This window comes from Jaculus jaculus, chromosome 3, assembly GCF_020740685.1.
Source record: "Jaculus jaculus isolate mJacJac1 chromosome 3, mJacJac1.mat.Y.cur, whole genome shotgun sequence".
NCBI lineage: Eukaryota > Metazoa > Chordata > Mammalia > Rodentia > Dipodidae > Jaculus > Jaculus jaculus.
In genome coordinates, this window is record NC_059104.1 from 149,714,228 (window position 1) to 149,736,842 (window position 22,615).

The 22,615-nt window shown below is 43.5% G+C and overlaps 1 protein-coding gene across 4 annotated transcripts in view; it reads right to left on the reverse strand.

Annotated features, from left to right (window-relative positions):
* The window catches only part of Crtc3 (CREB regulated transcription coactivator 3), a 142,707-nt gene that overhangs the window by 28,805 nt on the left and 91,287 nt on the right, over positions 1–22,615 (reverse strand). For 3 of the 4 annotated variants that reach the window (XM_045145053.1, XM_045145052.1, XM_004658204.2), the window contains exons 4-7: positions 20,097–20,158; positions 16,447–16,509; positions 13,757–13,857; positions 4,770–4,805 (exon numbers count right to left, since the gene is read on the reverse strand). In XM_045145053.1, the coding sequence (XP_045000988.1) occupies positions 4,770–4,805; positions 13,757–13,857; positions 16,447–16,509; positions 20,097–20,158 (262 nt within the window). The remainder of the gene's footprint in view (positions 1–4,769; positions 4,806–13,756; positions 13,858–16,446; positions 16,510–20,096; positions 20,159–22,615) is intronic. The other variant, XM_045145054.1, reaches the window with a different exon arrangement.

The following is a 22,615-nucleotide window of genomic DNA, read 5'->3' on the forward strand; positions in this document are numbered from 1 at the left end:
TCCTGTCTCTGATTCAAGTGCTAGGATTGTGTTGCCATGCCCAACAAATATTTATTGACAGAGTACTAGGAAGGTGCTTTGAATGTCGCTGTCGAGGTAGCAGAGAACCCAGGGGAAGCCCGGGAGCGCTATAGGTATGGGGCTGCTGCAGGACAAAGCAGCAAGAAAACAGCACCTCCGGAGCTGGGTGCTCCAGGGAAGGACAATTAAGAGAGCAGAAAATGAGCAAAAGGACTAGCAAGAGGGAGAATTATGGGCAACAACTGAATAAAGCAGAAATAAGATATGGAGGCTAGGTCAAGGAGGGCTCTACAGGCTTGAAGAAGGGGTAAGGAGACAGTAACGCAGAAAAGAGAAAACGAGGAAAGTGACGAACAAGGATGGCACATGGCAATCACAATGGTAGTGAAGTTACCCGCTAAAGTGTTGAGGTTAGGAATGAAGAAAAGTCAATAACCACTGCTAGATTTGAGACTGGGTGGATAAAGGGAGGTCTAGTGGCTCTCTTATGTCACAAACAACCTGCCTTTGTATGAAGGGACTCTTCCAGGGCTTTGTCCTTCAACATTCTCAGTTATACCAGTTAAAACAAGAAGCCCCTCCCAACACACACACATAAAGAAAAAGAGAGCCAGGTGTGGTGGTGCACACCTTTAATCCTAGCATTCGGGCAGCAGAGGTAGGAGGACTGCTGTGAGTTCAAGGCCACCCTGAGACTACACAGTGAATTCCAGGTCAGAATAGGCTAGAGTGAGACCCGACCTCAAAAATCAAAAACAAAACAAAACAAAAAGGCCAGACCACCAAACTGGGGAAAGCTTTTTGTTCTCAGGTGCCCACCAGAGGTCAAAGGCCAGCCCTGAAGAAATGAGTGTCAGGAAGGGGATTCACCATCAGGCTGGTGACTGCTCAGAACTAGAGGTGCTGTTAGAGTCTGGTGACCACATAGCTCCAGTGTGACTGTCATGACCATCTTGTCCTTGCCCCACACGTTATCCATAACATGGATAACAGATCCCAGAAGGTCAGTTAACACAAGGATCAAAGCTAGGTGCAGTAGTTCACACCAGCACTTGGAAGGTAAAGACAGGATGATCAGCAGTTCAAGGCCAGCCTTGACTACATGAGATCCTGTCACAGACAGACAGACAAACAGAAGCCCAACTTTTGGAATGCATTTGAAGAAAATGGTTCAAAATAATAATGCTGACAGGCATGGTGATGCACATCTTTAATCCCAACACTTGGGAGGCAGAGATAGGAGGATCACCGTAAGTTGAAGGCCACCCTGAGACTACATATGAAACCCTACCTCGAAAATCCAAAAAATAAACAAACAAAAACCTTACTTTAGCATTATTATTATTAGTAGTAGTAGTATCACTATTATTACTGGACTTTTTGAGGTAGGGTTTCACTCTAGCTCAGGCTGACCTAGAATTCACTATGTATTCTCAGGGTGGCCTTGAACTCATGGTGATCCTCCTACCTCTGCCTCCCAAGTGCTGGGATTAAAGGCGTGCACCACCACGCCTGGCTTTAAAGTAAGGTTTTTTTTTTTTTTTAATTTTTAAATTAATAAAGCTTGGGATACAGTTACAATTGTGGACTCCTACGATTAAATATGAATGATGATATAATTTCTCTGCTAGCACAGGAAGAGCATGCTGCATTGCCAACAGTGCCATCAAAACAAAAGTCATTCTACTGAGGTATCCCAAGTTTTATCAATGTTCCTAAGTGTCTCTCAATCCTGATATTAAAATGACTCTCTATCCTTTTATCCTCCCTCCCTTCCTTCCTTCCCACCTTCCTTCGTGTGAGTATGGGGGTGGCACGTATGTCATGGGGCTAATGTGGAGGTCAGAGAACAACCTTGGGTGTGGGTCCTTGCTTTCTATCTTGTTTGAGGCAAGGTCTTTTATTGTCTGCTGCTGTGTAAGCCAGGATAACTGGCCAGTAAACTTCTGGGAATGCTCCTGTTTCTATTTCCCATCTCACTGTAGACATGTAGGGATCACTGACATGCACTACCATTTATGGTTTTATGTGGGTTCTGAGGGTACAAACTCAGGTCCTCACAGTTGTGTGGCAAGTGTTTTAACCACTGAGCCATCTCCCCAGCCCAGATCACTCTCTTGAACAGCTTACTTTGTCAACATTCTTGTTCAGGTTTTACTAACCATTAATATAAATGCTTCAGAAATATAAGCTCACACGTGAGCATGGGATGCATACATCTGCACACACACAAGCATACACACACACACACACACACTCACTCACTCACTCACAAAGTAGGAAAGAAATAAAAGAGTAGATGAGTGTTTCAAACTTTACTGTGAGCGACTGAGAAATGTTTCAAGTGACAAGCAAGGTAACTTTCGGACTTAGCACCCAGAAGAGACTGGTCACAGAAATACGGTTGGGACAGGCTCCAATGCCTTAACAGGGAATGTTTTCTTTAAGGAGTTCATTGCTTTTAGTTTCTTTTCATATACAACTTGGTTGGAAATTCTTCAAGATTCACTGGGGATGACCTTGACAGTTATTTCTGCCTTAGTGGACTGGATATTTATTGATATTTCAATGTTTCATGATCTTATTTGACACCTAAGATGGTTTGCTTAGAAAAGGAGTATGGCCAGGCGTGGTGGTGCATGCCTTTAATCCCAGCACTCAGGAGGCAGGGTTAGGAGGATCGCCCTAAGTTTGAGGCCACCCTGAAACTTCATAGTGAATTCCAGTCAGCCTGGGATAGAGTGAGACCCTACCTCGAAAAAAAAAAACAAAAAAGAAAAGGAATATGCTGACAGGACTGTGCCTCCCATGAAAGATGTTCTTGATGTGTAATCTTCCCCATGAGCTTGATCTCTGTGACATATAAACCTAAGTTAACTACTCAGTTTTGGGTTATGAAAATTAAATATCAGCTTATAAATATTTGGAGAAAAGAAAACAGTCCCTGAAACAGAATGAATGAATGAACAAGCTGGATGCTCACTTATCAATGGCTTTAGCATAATTTCAGTGATCTGCAACATGATATTAATTGGCTTTATAGTTTAGTATCTTCTGTAAATCTTATAATTTCATCTTGGAATAAATCTGCATTTTCCTTTTCATTTCTCTCCCACCTGCCAGCGCTCTTCTTTCTTTCTTTCCTTCTTTCTTCCTTCCTTCCTTTCTTTCTTTTTTTTTCTGTTTATTTTTTATTTTCACAATTTTTATTAACATTTTTCATGATTATAAAAAATATTCCATGGTAATACCCTCCCTCCCCACCCCTGCACTTTCCCCTTTAAATTCCATTCTTCATCATATTACCTCCCCATCTCAATCGTTGTACTTACATATATACAATACCAACCTATTAAGTACCCTCCTCCCTTCCTTTCTCTTCCCTTTTTGTTCTTTCTTTTAACAGTGATCTTATTTTTATTTCTTTATTTGAGAGAAAGAAGGAGAGAGAGAGAAAGGGAGAGAAAGGGAGAGAATGGGTGTGCCAGAGCCTTCAGACACTGCAAACAAACTCCAAACGCATGCACACAGGGTCCTAAGGAACTAAACCTGGATCCTTTGACTTTGCAGGCAAATGCCAATGACTAAACCATCTCTTTAGCTCCTGTTTCTCTTTCTTAGATAGAGTTTCAATCATCCTGGGCAGGTCTGAAGGTCTCTATGTAGCCAAGGATGATCTTGAACTTTTGATGCCCTTGCCTCTATCTCCTGAGTGCCACCATGCCCAGTTTATGTGGTGCTGGGAATAAACCCCAGGACTTTGTGAACACTAAATATTCTACCAACTGAGCTATATCCTCAGCTCATGTTTTCATTTTCATTGCACTGTTTATTTAAATACATCGATTACTCACAAAGAATTTCTTTTCTTTTCTTTTAGTTTTTTTTTTTTTTTTTTGGTTTTTTGAGGTAGGGTCTCACTCTGGCCCAGGCTGACCTGGAATTTACTATTGAGTCTCAGAGTGGCCTCGAACTCTCAGCAATCCTCCTACCTCTGCCTCCTGAGTGCTGGGATTAAAGGCGTGCACCACCACACTCAGCTTTATTATTATTATTATTTAACTTATGCTGACATCCTGGTACAGGTTCACAATGGAGTTGGCATGCACCAGGCCCAGAATGCCAACCAGCTATAGGCTGCTGTTCTCCCAACCATGTAACACTTGCCTAGGTACAAGGCAACCTAGGCAGCTGCCTATAGCTGTTTTTGTTTGTTTGTTTTGTTTTTGTTTTTGTTTTGAGATAGGGTCTCACTCTAGCCCAGGTAGACCTAAAATTCACTATGTAATCTCAGGGTGGCCTTGAACTCAAGGCAATCCTCCTACCTCTGCCTCCCAAGTGCTGGGTGCGCCACCACGCCTGGCTCTCACAAAGAATTTCTAAGTGGGCAGAAACAGTGCCGAGGAGAGAAGGGCACTGGAAGAAGCAACTGTTTTAAGTGATCAATGCCTTCACATGGTCATGTGGTTATGACTTTGCTTCCCTGCACAGCCTTGTGACTATGGGACTGTGGGGACTTGGATAACAAGGGACTTTTGTAATCTGGTCACACATTTCCCTTCTCATAGCTTTGATCACGTCTAGCCTAATTTTCTAGGCCATCTCAGAAAAGTAATCCATTCAGCAGCTGACAGCGTTTTGGGGAGTCATGAAGACTCAAGTATTAATAGGTAAATCTGAAGGAAGAAGATTATACATGCAAGAGTCAGCACCCCATTCTGCCACAGGTGAGTGAGCTCTATTCATACCTTCCCCATGGCCATCACTTTCACCATCACAGAAACCTGGTAGGAAAGGAAAAAAAAAATGTAATGCTTTCATTTTAATTTATTCTTAAATTAGTAACTTTTAAAATTTGAAATACAATTTTGAAAATCCTATGGCAGTTTTTTTTTTGTTTGTTTTGAGGTTGGATCTCACTCTAGTCTAGGCTGACCTGTAATTCATATGTGGTCCCAGGCTGACCTCAAAACTCACAGCTATCCTACCTCTGCCTCCTGAGAGCTAGGATTAAAGGCATGTGCCACCATACTTGGCCTCTACAGCAGTTTTGATGCATCCCAGCTCATTCAAGGCATTAGCATTCATACTGAAAATAATGTATTATGTTGAGTCTAAAGTTGATGCCTGTGTACTTTTCCTTTGAAGTGTCTCACTTTAAAATTTTCTTTATATTTCTGTTTCAAGAGAAACACATTATTTTACAAAGCCTAAAAGCCTGTCTCCAAATTCCAAAGCAAAAAAGTTGGGTTTATAACATATCCAAAAGCTTAATCCTGGAGGAGGGCAGAAAATTCAAGTCCATGTCACTGTTGATATTTACCTCAGGCATTGTCACATATATGTCTTACGCATTCAAGTGATCTGAAAATTGTATCTAGATTCTAAGCTAACTTAAAAGTTATGTGTGACAGCCATTCATAAAGTTGTAAAAACCTGTGATAACTCCTGGCTGAGTAAAGAACAGTCAACCATGAAGTATATGACAAATGACCAAGTGTAGTACTTCCCATGACTCTAAGCCCAAGCTACAGACCCGTGCCAAGAACATAACAGCTTTCCGTTCTGCTTCAAGCAATCAATTATCCTAGATGAGTTGTCAGCATAGAATCTGCACAAAAAATGTAATGTATCTTTGAATGTAGCTCATTTATAGTTCAGATAAAGTCTCTGGTGGGGGCTAAACTAAAAATTAACCTAACTGCTTTATAAAGCTGAAATGAAATACCTAATAATCATCGAGTCAACAGTTATTTAGTACATTCATATGCTAAATGCTAGTTGGGGGGGGCAGGTGATACAGTGTAGACAGGAAGGCAGAACATGGTAGCAAGTTCTTTAACAGGCTACAAAATCTTAGCGGAGCCTTGGTGCAGGAGCAACACTGACAGAACACAGGAGAACCAAAAGGTCCTTAACTTAAACATAATCACGAAAGAGAATTTTCCCCAGTTCCATAGAAAGCAGAATCTAAGTTAGTGGCTGAAAACTTTATCTTAGTGCATTAAGATGGAGAATCTAGGGGGCCTAACCCTCAAAGGTTTACAACATTTCCAAATGTTGACTCAGAAGGTATACGGATTTCATGTTGCATGTCACTCGTAGCATGCTTGCATAGTATGCCCAAGCCATTGACTCAGTTCCCAGCACCCCCTCCCAAACAAAGGAGTTGGAGAAGACAGAGGAAGAGGGAGAACTGGCCCACTTTTAGAGCACTGGAGTAAAATGGTGCTGATTCAATCAGAGGCTTACACTTCTAACAAAAGGCTACATGGGGGCTGGAGAGATGGCTTAATGGTTAAAGCACTTGCTTGCAAGCTTGATGCCCAGGTTCAAATCTCCAGTACCTACTTGAAGCCAGATGCACAAAGTGGCTCATGCATCTGGACTTGGTTTGCAGTGGCAAGAGGCCCTAGAGCGCCCATTCTCTCTCTCTCTCTCTCTTCCCCTGCTTGCAAATAATAGTAATAAAATTTTGTAAAATATTACAAAGGAAAAAGAGAAAAGAGGCTGTGGGAACAGGAGAGCATCAGAAAATGAGGTCTAGGAAGACAAAGTGGAACCCCACAGACAGCACTGTTCGAGGAGAGGGGAGAAGCTGCGATTCAAATGTGGAGGTTTGTTTTCATTACCACCACATTCCAACCACCTGAGCCAACCAGTCAGATGTGGTTTGTTTTTAAAATATTATTTATTTATTTGAGAGAGAAGGAGAGGAAGGAAGAGAGGGAATATGGATGCGCCGGGGCCTCCTGCCTCTGCAAACGAACTGAAAATGCATACACCACTTTGTGCATCTGGCTTTATGTGGGGACCAGAGTTGAACCCAGGCCTTTAGGCTTTGCAAGCAAGTGCCTTTAATCACTGAGCCATCTCTCCACCCCGTTTTTTACAAGGAGCAGAGACCTTGAATATTCTGATCACTAAAATGTGATTATCCTATTAAAAAATTAAGCTTTATGTAATGATTTAATATAGTAGGCTGAGGTATCTCTTCATCATCAAGACACTCCAGGTTTAATTACTAAGGCTGCAAATTGAAGAGTCAACTGAGGGCCACCACATGAAATTGAGAGGCAAACAGATTACTCATGTGATATCTAGTCAGTGCCACCCTTTGCTTCAGACTGGGGCAGGAGTCAGGCTTTGCCACTGAGTTAGGCAGTGAAAGATACAGAGGAAGGTGATAATGACAGCTTACTGTGAGCCAGGTGCCTCACACAATGAGTGCATGTAATCTGCACAGCAACTGTACAAGGTAGGTGCCTATTATCATGCCCGGATCACAAAGCTAGTTCTGTGCCTTCAGAATGTTCATGTTCCTGAATAATTTACTGTGCCTGGAGGAATCTAGACAATTGGAAGTAAGGCTGAAGGGGCTGTCCCAGTGAAGGAGGAGGAAGGGAGAGAAGTAAAGGGGAGAAGATGTATACAGCAGAGCCAGGAAATGGTACAGTCTGACTGCAACACAACGAGGAGAGGAATGGGAGACAGGCTAGAAGGAAGGAGTCTGCCAGTGATTTGAATGAGGTGGAGAACAAAGGAGGTGGGTTAAAGCTAGCTTTCTCTGTTTTTGCATGTGTGTGGTGTGTGTTTTTGTGTGCATATGTGTGTGGGCACATATGTGTATGAAGGCCAGAGGCCAACCTCAGTGTCTTCTTCAATCAGGTTCCACATTCACTTTTAATTTAATTTAATTAATTAATTAATTAATCTATTTATTTTTGGTTTTTCAAGGTAGGGTCTCATTCTAGCTTAGGCTGACCTGGAATTCACTGTGTAGTCTCAGGATGGCCTTGAACTCTCTGAGATCCTCCTATCTCTGCCTCCCAAGCGCTGGGACTAAAGGCGTACACCACCAAGCAGGGCTACCTTTATTTTTTGAGACAGGGTCTGTCACTGAACCTGGAACCTGGAGCTAACCATTTTGGCCAGACTAGCTAGCCAGTCTCTAGTCTCTGCCTCCCTAGTGCTGGGATTATAGGCACATGTCACTGCCCTTGGTTTTTACATGGGTGCTGAGGATCCAAATTCAAGTCCTCATGCTTGCGCCATAAACTCTTTACCAACTGAGTGACTGAGATGTCTTCCCAGCCCCTACAGATGAGGCACAATTGGGGATGGACTGATGTCTTAAGAAAGGAGGCGGGGACTGGAGAGATGGCTTAGTGGTTAAGCTCTTGCCTATGAAGCCTAAGGACCCCGGTTTGAGGTTTGATTCCTCAGGACCCATGTTAGCCAGATAGAGTTCGTTTGCAGTGGCTGGAAGCCCTGGTGCACCCATTCTCTCTCTCTCTCTATCTGCCTCTTTCTTTCTTTCTCTGTCACTCTCAAATAAATAAATAAAAATGAACAAAAAAAATTTTTTTTTTTTTGGTTTTTCGAGGTAGGGTCTCACTCTGGCTCAGGCTGACCTGGAATTCACTATGTCAAAAAATTTTTTTTAAAAAAAAGGAGGCTGAGGAAGGAGGACTGTGAATCCAAGGTCAGCCTGGAATAGATTGAGAACCTACCTCAAAAAACGAAACAGGGGCTGGAGAGATGGCTTAGCGGTTAAGCGCTTGCCTGTGAAGCCTAAGGACCCCGGTTCGAGGCTCGGTTCCCCAGGTCCCACGTTAGCCAGATGCACAAGGGGGCGCACGCGTCTGGAGTTCGTTTGCAGAGACTGGAAGCCCTGGCGCGCCCATTCTCTCTCTCTCCCTCTATCTGTCTTTCTCTCTGTGTCTGTCACTCTAAAATAAATAAATAAAAATTAAAAAAAAAACAAAAACGAAACAGAGGAGCAGGGCGTGGTGGCCCACACCTTTAATCCCAGCATTTTCGAGGCAGAGGCAGGAAGATCACCATGAATTCAAGGCCACCCTGAGATGCCATAGTGAATTCCAGGTCAGCCTGGGCTAGAGGGAGACTCTACCTTGAAAAAAAACAACAGGGCTGGAGAGATGGCTTAGTGGTTAAGCAATTGCCTGTGAAGCCTAAGGACCCTGGTTCGAGGCTCGGTTCCCCAGGTCCCAAGTTAGCTAGATGCACAAGGGGGCACACGCATCTGGAGTTCGTTTGCAGAGGCTGGAAGCCCTGGCGTGCCCATTCTCTCTCTCCCCCTCTATCTGTCTTTCTCTCTGTGTCTGTAGCTCATAAATAAATAAATAAATAAATAAATAAATAAATAAATAAAAACAACAAAAACAAGACAAAACAACAACAACAAAAAAAACCCAAAAAAACAACAAAAAGAGAAGCAACAAAAGTAAGGTATAGAAGTAAGGATATTAAAAACAGAGGCAACTCTGAGGCACGCTGCAGGGAGAGAAGGAGCAGAGTGCGGCTGCTGCATGGTAGTGAGGAATGGGGGAATGAGAGAATTAAATATCACCTGCAGGGGTTTCACCTAAGTGACCAGAGGAAGTGGAGGTAATGGCTGATTTTAGTTCTAAATCAGCAGAATTGAAATAGCCAAGACTGGTTAGGTAAAAAAATACCAAAGGGCACAGCTATGAGGGTTAAAAACAAGAAGAAGCACTGAGCATGGTGGCGCACGCCTTTAATCCCAGTACTCAGGAGGCAGAGGTAGGTGGATCGCCGTGAATTCGAAGCCACCCTGAGACTACATAGTAACTTCCAGGTCAGCCTGAGCTAGGGTGAGATCCTACCCTCGAAAAACCATAAGTAAATAAATAAATAAATAAGAGGGGCTGGAGAGATGGCTTAGTAGTTAAGGTGCTTGCCTGCAAAGTCAAAGGACCCATATTCAAATCTTCAGGAACAACATAAGCCATATGCACAAGTTGGCGCATGTGTCTGGAGTTTGCAGCAGCTGGAGGCCCTGGTGTACCCATTCTCTCTCTGGCCCCCCCTCAGATAAATAAATAATATCAAAGAAGAAGCCAGTGGCAACTGGTTATCTAAAACATAGAAATTAAGTCCCACAGGGAATGGGCCAGCTAGGACCAGGGCCACAACTGTGTTCTAGGAAATCTGCAACCATGGAGCTGCAGAGGGCTGACCTAACTAAGCACATCTGAGACCATGTTCCTTCTATATAACTCCCATGCCTGGCAAGCCTAAATAACTCTTTGCACAGTCTTGATTTGAAATAGTAGATCCCTTGACCACAGTATATCCTATTGGGCCCTTCTGACATCTCGTTGACACTTTTTAGACCCAAGATGCTTGTGCCACACAAACAAGTATCATTAACAGGCTCACATTTCTCAGGCTTATTTGCATTATTTATTTATTTATTTATTTATGAGAGAGAGGCAGAGAGAGAGAGAGAGAGAGAGAGAGAGAGAGAGGGAGGGAGGGAGGGGGAGAGAAGGAGAAGTAGGAGGGGAAGGAAGAGAAGCAGAAGGAGGAAAAGGAGGAGGAGAAGAAGAAGAAGAAGGGCATGCTAGGGCCTTCAGCCACTGCAAATGAACTGCAGATCCATGTACCACCTTGTGCATCTGGCTTATGTGGGTACTGGGCAATTGAAGCTGAAAATCAGAGCTTACTGCTGCTGACTGAATGCTTACTGGGTACAAAGCATGTTCCTCACCCTCCCTGGAAGAGAAGCAAAGGAACACTGGTCCCTGGGTGGCAGTATGCAGTCACAGTGCTGCACACTTCTGCCTTCAGCCCAGGCTGCTCCCTGAAGAGCCAGGGCACTGCAATCCCTCTTCCACATGTAACTATGGGGCAGGGCAAGTGTGCTTATATATCTGTACATGTGTGCACATGCTGTCAGAGCAATAATTAAGGAAGAGAAAATTCTAAAACCCTGTTTGGTTGTACAAAAGATTACTTCTGTCATTTACAACTACATATCATTTAAGTCTAATTGTTATGCAAATCAATAGCCATTATAAAAATTACTGAGCATGTGTCAGGCTAATGGCTTTACTTTCTGGGGACACAAACTCTACTGGTGAGTGGATCATATAGTTGATGGCTCATGTAGCTAAGCTACAAGCAGATGCCCCCATCACCTGCTCCCAATGGCAACAAAGTAAGGTTCCATAACTGATAAGGAAAGATCCCCAAGAAAGAACAGTTGTTATTGCTCCTACGATAGAACCTACTTCTGGTCTTCAATTACATTTTCCCATCACTTAAATCTTTATTTGGCTGGTCTTATAAAAAGAAATACCTTTTTGTGAAGTTAGTTGATATTTTTAAAATCCAAAAGGAAAGAAAATGAAAAAACTTTAATGAATTACAGGGGGAAAATACATAAAAATCATTTAAAATAGCTCCCACCAACAAATATAATTTTCCAGAAATAATTCCCATCCTTGGAGACTTGAATAATATTTTAAACACACTGGCTTTCCCATGTAAACACATCCATATTTGGATGTGTTTCTGAGTTCTGTGATACTTGCAAGGCCACTGCAGGAGCAGGCACACAGTTCAGACATCCACGCTGGATGCCAGCCCACCTTCCATGGTCGGCAAATAATGTGGCCTCACAACTGCTAACTGCTGATTTGAAAAGCAGAGGCCACCAAGAATCTCAGGCCAACCCAAGAACCCTGTCTAGGATTCCTCCCTTCCTTTTTTTCTTACTGCCCAGCCTACCTGGATTCACACTGTCCTTTGTCACCCTCACACCTGCAGGCCTCTTCCCTCAGAGGCTCCCCTACTCTTCGAATAAACATTTCAATTTCATGCCATTAGTTACTTTCTTTTCTTGAAAACTCCTTACTTAAATTGCCAACACTGCCCTTCTCCTCTCTAGGCATTTAATCCCTTTTAGAGAAGTGTAATCTCCACACAGCGAATAATGCAGAGGTAGAAATACAGAGGTCCCAGGACAGAAAAAAAAAAAAATCTATCAGGCTGGTTGGCTCCCAGTCCAGGGTCATGAAGAACTTGCTGTTCTCACCAGCACCCCCACTGGTTACAGTCTCTGCTTTTTAAAGATTTGTTTATATATTTCCATCTCTACCTATCCTGAAGGTAACCTACTCTAACTTCCCACACGCTCCGCTTCTCTAAGCAGTGTGCAGTGACCTATATCCAATTCCAACCTCCCTGCCAACTTTACTCTCATTCCCATGTGTGGAAACATGGGTAGACATCCCTCACCAATTCTGAAAACTCTCATGTTTTACAAGCAAATGATCATTTGAGCAAATGAAGGAAACAAATATAGCAACAATTACTACTACATTCCATCCCCACTGTCTGCAAGGAAGTAAGACCATGAATGTCCATTGAAGGAACAGACATTTTAGGCTTTAAATAGACCCAAAATAAAAATAATAATAATAATAATAAAGAAAACCAGAAAAGCTGGTATCTTGACCAAAGATAATTTATTCCCAATCATCCCTCTCAGAATCACTCTATATATGGAATGGATAATTCAAGCATGTGTTCTTTCTAGACTGAAAGCCTAGAAAGGGAAACTTGGAGAGTGTCTGAATGAAGCTGACTTGCTTCAAGTGCAGGTCAGATATAAGCTCCTTGAGTGAGTTTTAGGGGTGCTCAGTACATAAGTAAGCCACTGTGAGTGTTCTTTGCAACTTCCCCTCAGGGAGGGCTCCTGTTACCTGACACTGCATCAGGTATTGGACAGAACAAGACCTTTCAGACGCTGCCTTCAAGAAATCTAACTAAGGCCAGGAAGAGAGCAGTGTCTACGTAAGGCGCACTCAAGCAGGCAGGTGGGAGGGCACCCGCACGTAGGAGTTGGAACATTAGAGGATACTGGTGGTTTGGGACTAACAGAGGGAGGAAGGTCACAGAAGGCTCCACAGAAGTGCAGACACAGCTGAGGATTCACAGCAAAGAAGTGTTGGCCAGGCAGGCAAAGAAAGAGTGAGTTACCAGAAGAGTGGGAACAGCAGGAAATAGCAATAGAACTCCAGATGGTTCACACAGCTGACATGGGAAGTGAGGCCTGGGGAGCAGGGAGAAAGGAAAGAGGTATGTAGGGCCAGGTCCTGGGGCTCACATCCCTCCAAACAGAGGTTTGGACTCATTTTCTTTGACTCGAGGGGATCAACTGAGCGTTCCAGCACTAGAAACTAATGAGCAGACTTTAGCTCATGCTGGAAGCAGACTATGTGAGCTGGCTGGCATGAGTCTGCTCTTTCTTGCTCTCGGCTTTTCTGCTCCTGGATGCTCGCTGGCCCACAAGAGGTGCAGAATGGTGCTCTGAGCAGCAAGACGGGGAACGAGGAGCTTGTCTCCTTCCTCGCCTCGCTCTCTGGGGCCTGCTTTCCTGAACAGAAGCTTTTTCCTTGGCTCTCTCTGTCCCCTGGTCTTCCTCCAGTACTCCTCCCAGGGGGCCACTTGTGCCAGTGCTGCTGGTTCCCAGAGAATGTGCCTCATCCTGGAGGTTTAGAATGCATCCAAGCTACTCTCACCAGTAACAAACGAGGACCCTTGAGAACCCAACAGAAAGCTAGACTGGAGGGATGTAAAGCTGGAAATGGAGACCATGTAGGATGAGATTGTAAGAGTCCCTAGAAAAGGGCTGGTACCATAAGGAAGGAGAAGCTAGAGGGTCAAGAGATGCCAATAAGGAAGCATATACCACGGAAGAATGGGAAGGGTACATTCTAGAGTAGGTACTGGAAGGGGCATATTCTAACCCTGTCACAAACATCCATACTTCCCCTGCGAGGAGCTCTTCTCTGAAGACCATCAAACTGGAAAAGTGCATATACCTCGTAAGCTTCTCTCTCAGTCCCCACAGGGCAGAATGAGAAAGCAGACGTTGTTAGCAGGGGCCTGTGTGTCTTACCCATGTATGGGGCAGGCCAGGCTGACTGGCTCCCTCCTCCATAGGGGTCCTGGGGCTTGGTGCTCAGAGCACTTGTGTGAAGAGCAGAATCAGAATTGGTCCTAAGGAGGGGAGGAGAGAGTCTGGCTGAAAATCCATTTTTTTCTTAGTGAAATGCAGTTTCTTTGCTGAATTGTACTAGTGGAAAAGAAGGCAAGAATAATCAACTTATAATCAATCATCCACAAAACGAAGAGTCAGGACCTACCTGCAATTCTTTACATCAACAAGAGCCTCTGAGGACCACCACATGCATACCCAGAAGATTTTAATTTGTGCTGCAGCCCTACATTCTGAAGCTAATGGCCTGATAACCTATTTCATATTTATAACCTCCACCTAAGACCTTCCTTTTCTTTGCAACTTTGAAGATAGGCTGTAAGCAGACAATCTATGGCTAAGCTAGGTTTTCCCCATCTGAGAACACCTGCTCCTATGTGAAGGATCACTAGAACAGTGGTTCTCAAGCCCTTTGAGGGAGAATGGGAGGTCAAGATTATTTTCAAAATGATACAACTGTTCCTGCCTTTTCACTCTCATACTCTCATGGTAGAATCAGGCTTCCCAGCAGCCATGTGATGCTACCACAGGCTGAACTCATACAAAACTGGGCTGCCTTCAAGAACGCTGTGAAAGGTACAATGATACAACTATTCTCAGCATTTATTTTGTTTTAGAAAAGAAAACTGCTTCTTTAAAAAAAAGACACTTATGTTAGTATGTTATGGGTTTGTTACTGGTGTTTTAATAGATAACTTAAAAAATCTCTCGATGTGATTTGTAGTATTAGCAGAAATATCAACAGGTATACTCACATAGAAGTGCTCTTTGAGGGCGTCAGTATTTTTTTGAGTATAAAATGTCCCAAGACAAAAAGTTTGGGGAACCACTGATCAATAGCAAATTTCTCAAATTCTCCCAGATGGCTCTAGTTTATACATAGCCTTGGTTCCAAGGGTCAGACTGCCTACAGGGGACATGCAAGCAACTTCAAGTTAGTCTAAAATGCATCTTCATGGTCCATTCCAAGAGACTGCCTCAAGTGACTGTTAAGCCACATGGCATTGGAGGGAAGAGGTGACAAGAAGCTTTGGGATGCCAGAGAGACCAGGTGAGCCCTGGTAGCTTCCAGATACTTCACAGAGTCAAGAGAACAGCAAACAAGTGCAAAGAGACATGGGGATTATAGAATGGATGTCGGACCATGTGAAGGAATTATGGTTACTTTTGTTAAAGACATTGTGGTTATTTTGATAAGGTTCTCATTGGCCTTACACTGCTAAGAGAAATTTACAAGTGAAATGCTTTATCTAGCTAGCCACGGGATTGACATACAAAGTGGGAGGTAGAGAAGAACTGAGACTGGTAGAATTCTACTTAAGACTAAAACATACTTCAAGGCTTTCTCCTGTGTATGTTTACAACTACGAAAAAAAAAAAAAAGTTTTTTTTTTTCTTGAGACAAGGTGTCTATTTATATAGACCATGCCGGTCTTGAACTTGTGATCTTCCTGACCCTCAGCCTCTGGAATGCTAGGATTGTAGGGATGAGCCACCATGCCCAACTCCAAGTTTTATATTATTTTAAATCCCAGGCCCTTCACATAGCTAAGGGTCCTTGAGCAAGTCATTTAGCCTCTTTTTATAAAAATTATTTTTTTTAAAAAATTTTCAAGGTAGAGTCTAACTCTAGCCCAGACTAACCTGGAACTCACTCTGTAGTCCCAGACTTGCCTCAAACTCACTGCAATCCTCCTATCTCAGCCTCCTGAGTTGGGACTAAAGGCATATGGCACCAGACCCAGCCATTTAACATAATAAAACTGAAAATGACACTCATTCTTGTAGTATCAGGACCGAAAAATGACCCAGGAGCATACATTACTAAAATATGTCCCCAAAGTGCTCATAAAAGTAGTTGGTGGGACTGGGGAAATGGCTTAGTGGTTAAGGCATTGGCTTGCGAAGCCTAAGGATCTGGGTTTGATTCCCCAGGACCCACATAAGCTGGATGCACAAGGGGGCATGTGTGTCTGGAGTTCATATATACTGGCAAGAGGCCCTGGAATGCCCATTCTCTCTTTTTCTCTATCTGTCTCCATCTCTCTCATAAATAAATAAATAAAATATTTTTTAATAAAGTAGTTGAGGGCTGGAGAGATGGCTTAGCAGTTAAGCACTTGCCTGTGAAGCCTAAGGACCCCAGTTCAAGGCTTGATTCCCCAGGACCCACGTTAGCCAGATGCACAAGGGGGCACACATGTCTGGAGTTCGCCTGCAGTGGCTGGAAGCCCTGGCACACCCATTCTCTCTCTCTCTCTACCTCCTTCTCTCTGTCATTCTCAAATAAATAAATAAATAAATAAAAAATTTTAAAAGTAGTTGATGTTTATTGAATTATTTTATTTAATTCACATAGCCATCCCACGCTATATACAATTACCTCCATGCTCAGATGCACAAACTGAAGCATACGATACTTATCCTGCTCAGGGTCACATGGAAAGAGGCAAACTATGGTGGTCTCCCTCCAGACCTCATGTTCTTAACCCAGGCTGACATAAACAAACTTGGCAGCAAGACAATATGTAAAGACTATCAGGACTACCCAAATGGCCTCCTTCATTCTACTAGGAAACATGTCCACGTACCTGTTAAGTGCAGATGTTAGCCGGAATCCAGGATGCTTTTCTTCTTTCCAAGGAGGCTGCTGCCTTTAAATACCAGAACAACACCAAAGCAGTTTAATACACTGAAGCAAAGGAGATCCTCGGATCAGGGCTGAAAACTCATTCTTCTATTTACCTGGTGCATAAGCTGAGCTACCTAAAAATTCCAAGGCCTTAATTTCTTTGCTCATCACTGAAAAAAAGGCCACACAGAATGATCGTGCAGGGCCTAAGAGCTCTCATTTCCAGGATAACTACCACAAACCCATCAAACAGGATCAGCTAGCTGGACATGCAAAGAGCTAACAAAAGGGGAAATCAGCACCTTTGACGGCCTGTTGATGTTGGTCAAATCTATAGCTGACCTTGCTAGAGGACAGGATGTCTTATTTTTTTTTAATGTTTTTTAATTTATTTGAGAAAGAGAGGGAGAGAAAGAGGTAGATATAGAAAATGGGCATGCCAGGGCCTCCAGCTGCTGCAAACAAACTCCAGGAGCATGAGCCACCTTCTGCATCTGGCTTACATGGATCCTGGGGAATTGAACCTGGGTTCTTTGGCTTTGCAGGCAAAAGCCTGAATAACTAAGTTATCTCTCTAGCCCAGGAGGTCTTACTTAAGGGACTAGAGATTACTCAGTGGTTAAAAGGTGTTTGCTTATAAAGTTCTACAGCTCAGACTTGACTCCCCAATACCCACATAAAGCCAGACATAGAGTGCTACATCACATGTGCCTGGAGCTCCTTTGCAGAGGAAGGAGGTTCTGGCATGCCCATTCTCTCTCACTCTACCTCTCTTTAATAAATAAGTAAATAAATATTTTAAAAGGAGGTCTTATTTGAGAGGAATTAAAAAAAAAAAAAAACACAGGCTGGAGAGATGGCTCAGCGGTTAAAGTGCTTGCCTGAAAAGCCAAAGGACCCAGGTTCAATTTCCCAGGATCCAGGTAAGCCAGATGCACTAGGTGGCACATGCATCTGGAGTTCGTTTGCAGTGGCTGCAGGCCCTGGTGTGCCCATTTCCTCTCTCTTAAATAAAAAATAAACAATTAAAAAAAAAAACAGACTGGAGAGATGCTTAGCGGTTAAGGTGCTTGCCTGGGAAGCCTAAGGACCCAGGTTTGATTCTCCAGGTCCCACATTAGCCAGAGGCACATCATGGTGCATGTATCTGGAGTTTGTTGGCAGTGGGGCTAGAAGCCCTGGTGCGCCCATTCTCTCTCTCTTTCTCTGTCTCCCTCTGCATCTAATAAACAAATAAAACCCACCCCTCATCATTCACCTTGATGTAAATGGCAGAGGTGCCTTGGCAATCAATCCTAAATGCAAAAATTTTGTGTTCCTATGTGGATAGCCATGAAGCAACAGAACTGTTAGCTACCCAGATTATGAAAATACTGATCCCAGTGCTCTGGGAAGCATGAAACTTTTTCTTGGCAATAGATATTCTAAGAATATCAGTTTGGAGAGCTACCTTTTCTGGCTTAAAATAAAATATTGCATTTATCCTACAAACTTGAATCCCAGGACTTTTGAAGAAGTTGAAACCTACGTAAGGTAAGGGCCAGTTATTTCTCACCTAGACTTCCTTTCTCAGAACCAGACTACATTACCCATGTTAAATGCCCATTCACAGTATTTGCCCAAAGAAAGGATGCAGAAGAGATCTTAACCCAGAAGGTAATTTTTTTTTAAATATATTGTGTGCATGTGTGTGTGCGCTCTGTGTGCACAGAGGCCAGATGAGGGTGTCTGGTATCTTTTTCTATCCCTCCTTCCCCCTTATTTCCCTCAGTCAGTCTCTGTGAACCAAGAGCTTGTGCTACTTTTTGGTTAGACTTAGCCATTCTCCTGTCCCAGCCCCATTCTTTCTGGGGTTATAAGCACGTACAAGCATGCCTGGGATTTTTGTTTTTTTTTTTAAAGTTATTTATTTATTTATTTATTTATTTGAGAGCGACAGACACAGAAAGAAAGACAGATAGAGGGAGAGAGAGAGAATGGGCGCGCCAGGGCCTCCAGCCTCTGCAAACGAACTCCAGACGCGTGCGCCCCCTTGTGCATTTGGCTAATGTGGGACCTGGGGAACCAAGCCTCGAACCGGGGTCCTTAGGCTTCACAGGCAAACGCTTAACCGCTAAGCCATCTCTCCAGCCCATGCCTGGGTTTTTTTATGAGGGTGTTGGGGATCAAACTCAGGCCCTCATGCCTGTGTAGCCAGTGCTCCTTAATCTGCTGAGCCATCCCCTACAGCCCCACCTTTTTGTTGTTGTTTGTTTGTTTGAAGCAGAGCCTCACTCCAGCCCAGGCTGACCTGGAATTCGCTTGTGGCTCAGGCTGGCCTTGAACTCACAGAAATCCTCCTACTTCTGCCTCCCAAGTGCTGGGATTTTAGGCGTAAGCCACCACACCCAACCATGCATGTGGAAAGCATGTGTGTGCACACTTCTGGGCCTGTGCAGCCAGCACCCATGCCCTTGCCTGCAGTGGGGTACCCTCACCTACAGTGGCCAGAGCAGAACTGCTCATCTTGCCCATTCTTTTGTGAGCAGAAATGTCTATTGATTCTGAAGCTTGGTTTGTTTCCCTGGGAGTTCTGGCGATTCTCGGGTCTCTACTCCCCTATAAGACTGGGAACTGGGGTTACAGGTGTGTATGGGCCACTCCCAGATGTTTATGTGAGTCCCTGGGATCAGATTTGAGAGTTCTCTCAGGCCTCCTAGGGCCCTCACATTTACACAGGAAGTGTTCTTATCTGCTGAGCCATCTCTTCAGTCCCAAGACTTAAAATTTTTTGATGTTATTGTTGTTGTTAGAGAAAAGGTCTCATTATATACTCGTGATCTTCCCACTTCTTGAATGCTAGGATTATAGGCATACACCACCACACCCAGCTCAAAACTTAAGTCTTATAAGAAAAAAATAATTGTGTTTTATGTTGAAATGACCAGCTGAGCATGGTGGCACATGCTTATAATGCCAGCACTTGACAGGTGGGGGCAGAATCATAGAATTCAAAGCCATCCATGGCTACACAATGAGTTTGATGCCAGCTTGGTATTCATGCGACCCTAACTCAAATATTAAAAAAATAATTAAAAAAATTAATAAAGCTGGGTATGTTGGTGAACAACTTGAATCCCAGCACTGGGGAGGCAGAGGTAGGAGGATCACTGTGAGTTCAAGGCCACCCTAAGACTACATAGTGAATTCCAGGCCAGCTTGGCCTAGAGTGAGACCCTACCTCAAAAAACAAACAAAAATAATAGGTAGAAATGTCTAAACAACATTTAAAGTGGATAAAGCAAAGTGAAACACCTAAAAAAAATGACATGCTCATCTGTTAAAATATTTTTTCACCCAGGCGTAGTGGCACACTCCTTTAATTCCCAACACTTGGGAGGCAGAGGTAGGAGGATTGATGAGAGTTCAAGGCTACCTTGAGACTATATAGTGAATTCCAGGTCAGTCTGAGCTATAGTGAGACGCTACCTCAAAAAACTATGTATGTATGTATGTGTGTGTGTATGTATGTATACACACACATACATACACACACACATATACATACACACACACATATACATACACACACATATATATATCCCCCCCCACCCAGTACAGCTTGCTTACCTTGGCCAACTTTCATCCAGGGGCTGTGAAGAGTAATTGGCTCCAAAAGTATTTCCATCGAAGTAGAGATTTAATAAAGGAAAATACAATTAATGGAAAGTTGAAGCAAAAGTAAGAAACCAGAGGCTAGGTTGGTTCAGTGAAGAAGAATAATGCTATGCAAGACTTGAGTTCAATCGCTAGCACCCACTTAAAAAGCCAGGCATGGCAGCACATGTCTGTAACCCCAGCTCTGGAAGGGAGGGAGGGAGGGAGGGGACTGAGACAGAAGGATGCCTGGCGGATCCCTGGTGAGCCACTCTAACCCCAAAACAGGGTGCCTCAGGTTCAGTGAGAGCCTTTACATCAGGGTAAAAAAGGCAGAAGAGTGATGGAGGAGGGCACATGACATCTTCCTCGGGCCTCCGCACGGGTCAGGGGCATGCACATATGCATATGCGTACACACATGCACACACAACCACACACCACATACACACAGACACATGCAAAAAGAGCGAAGAAACTGAAAGTAGGGAGGTTGAAAACTTGAGTCCTTCACTCTTACTTCATCCCTGCACTTGATAGCTCCTTCTCTCGTACACGCTCTTATCAGCTTCCTAAAGGTCTAACCAGCTTCATGTGAGTCATGTAGGGCATTTCTTTCTCTTTCTTTTCTTGTCTACCCAACATCTTCTATTTCAAGAACTGCCTCTACTCCCATCCCAAAGTTGGTTAAGGTATCATTCTATGCAAGCCTCTCTTGTCCTATGGGATGGATGGACTCAGGCCTAGTTAGTTTTAGTCAAGGTACCTTATTCCCTTGGAAATAGTGATTGGTTCAGAGATGGTCTCATGACAGAAACAGGTCCAAGGAGAGACAGTGTGCTTTTGAGAGGAAAGGAGTACTCCCAATGGAGGTATCTGGGTGGCTCCTCTTGGAGAGATAGCTTGCCTATACAAGAAGTTAGCACAGAGGTAGTACCACAGAGATAGAGGCTTAATGATATACAGTTCCCCAGCAGTAGTCTGTGAGCTTTTAGTAAATTTTCTTTTTCCTTAGGAGGCTGAAAGTGTCAAGTTTGAGGCCAAAGTGGGTAAGTTAGGAAGACCCTGTCTCAAAATTTTTTAAAAAGGTGCTAAGGATATAGTTCATGTTAAAGCTTGTCTTGCATGTGCAAGACAATCCCTAGTACTGAAAAGTAAAACAACAAAAAATACCCTTCCTGGGCTGGAGGGATGGCTTAGCCACTAAGGCACTTGCCTGCAAAGCCAAAGGACCCAGGTTTAATTCCTCAAGACCCATGTAAGCCAGATGCACAAGGTGGCACATGCATCTGGAGTTCATTTGCAGTAGCTATGAGGCCCTGACCCGCCTATTCTCTCCCTCCCTCTCTCTATCTCTCTCTCTTTGCCTATTTCTCTGTCAAATAAATTTTTAAAAATACCCTTCCTTTTTCTTATTTTTTTTTAATTTTTATTTACTTATTTGAGAGAGCGTGAAAGAGGCAGATAGATTGTGGGCGGGGAGGGAAAGGGGACAGAAAGGGTGTACCAGGACCTTCAGCCACTGAAAACAAACTGCATCCTTCACCTTGTGCATCTGGCTTACATGGGTCCTGAGGAACTGAACCTGGGTCCTGTGGCTTTGCAGGCAAATGCCTTAACTGCTAACCCATCTCTCCAGGCCCCTTCCTTTTTCTTATCTTTTTTTCGAGGTAGGGTCTCACTCTAGCCCAGGCTGACCTGGAATACACTATGTAGTCTCAGGGTGGCCTTGAACTCATGGTGATCCTCCTACCTCTGCCTCCCAAGTGCTGGGATTAAAGGTGTGCACCACCATGCTCAACCTTTTTTATTTTATTTTATTTATTTTTTGAGACTGGATCATTCTATGTAGCTCATGCTGACTTAGAATTTGCAGTGTAGCCCAAGCTGGCCTTGAACTTATAGCAAACCTTCTGCTTCAGCTTCCCAAGTGTTAGGATTATAGGTTTGTGCTACCATGCCTGACTACAAGTTCCCTTTTCCAAGTTAAGATGAATTCCTATTAGTTATAATCAAGACAGCTGCATTACACCTATAGAGAAATATATATTCCTGTGCTGTCAAAGGCTCTGTTTTATGAGTTCTGTGTTGCTCATCGGGTTTAGCATGCCTGAGGACACATTTCCAATACATGGAGAGCCAAATGAGACAGAATACCAGCAGACAGGTTTGTATCAATTTAGTGAATTGCACTTACAGGACTGTTTTAAGACAATTTTAATCATATTTTCTCCTCTTACAAAAAGACTCATCAATGATTTTCTTCAGCCTGTAAAGCAAAATCAGATCCTATTGGCTTGATAATTATGGTGCTTTACAATATGGCCACAAGGCCCTTGCCTGCCCTAGCTGTCTGGGTTCTTTCCTGTACTTTCCCGCCTCTCCCTTTGCTAATGCCAGGTCCTCTCCTCCCTGTGTAGACATAGCTTCCCTGAAGTCCTGGCTCATTTCCTAAGCACTTTCACCAAATCCAAGCCTATTCTTTTTGTTGTT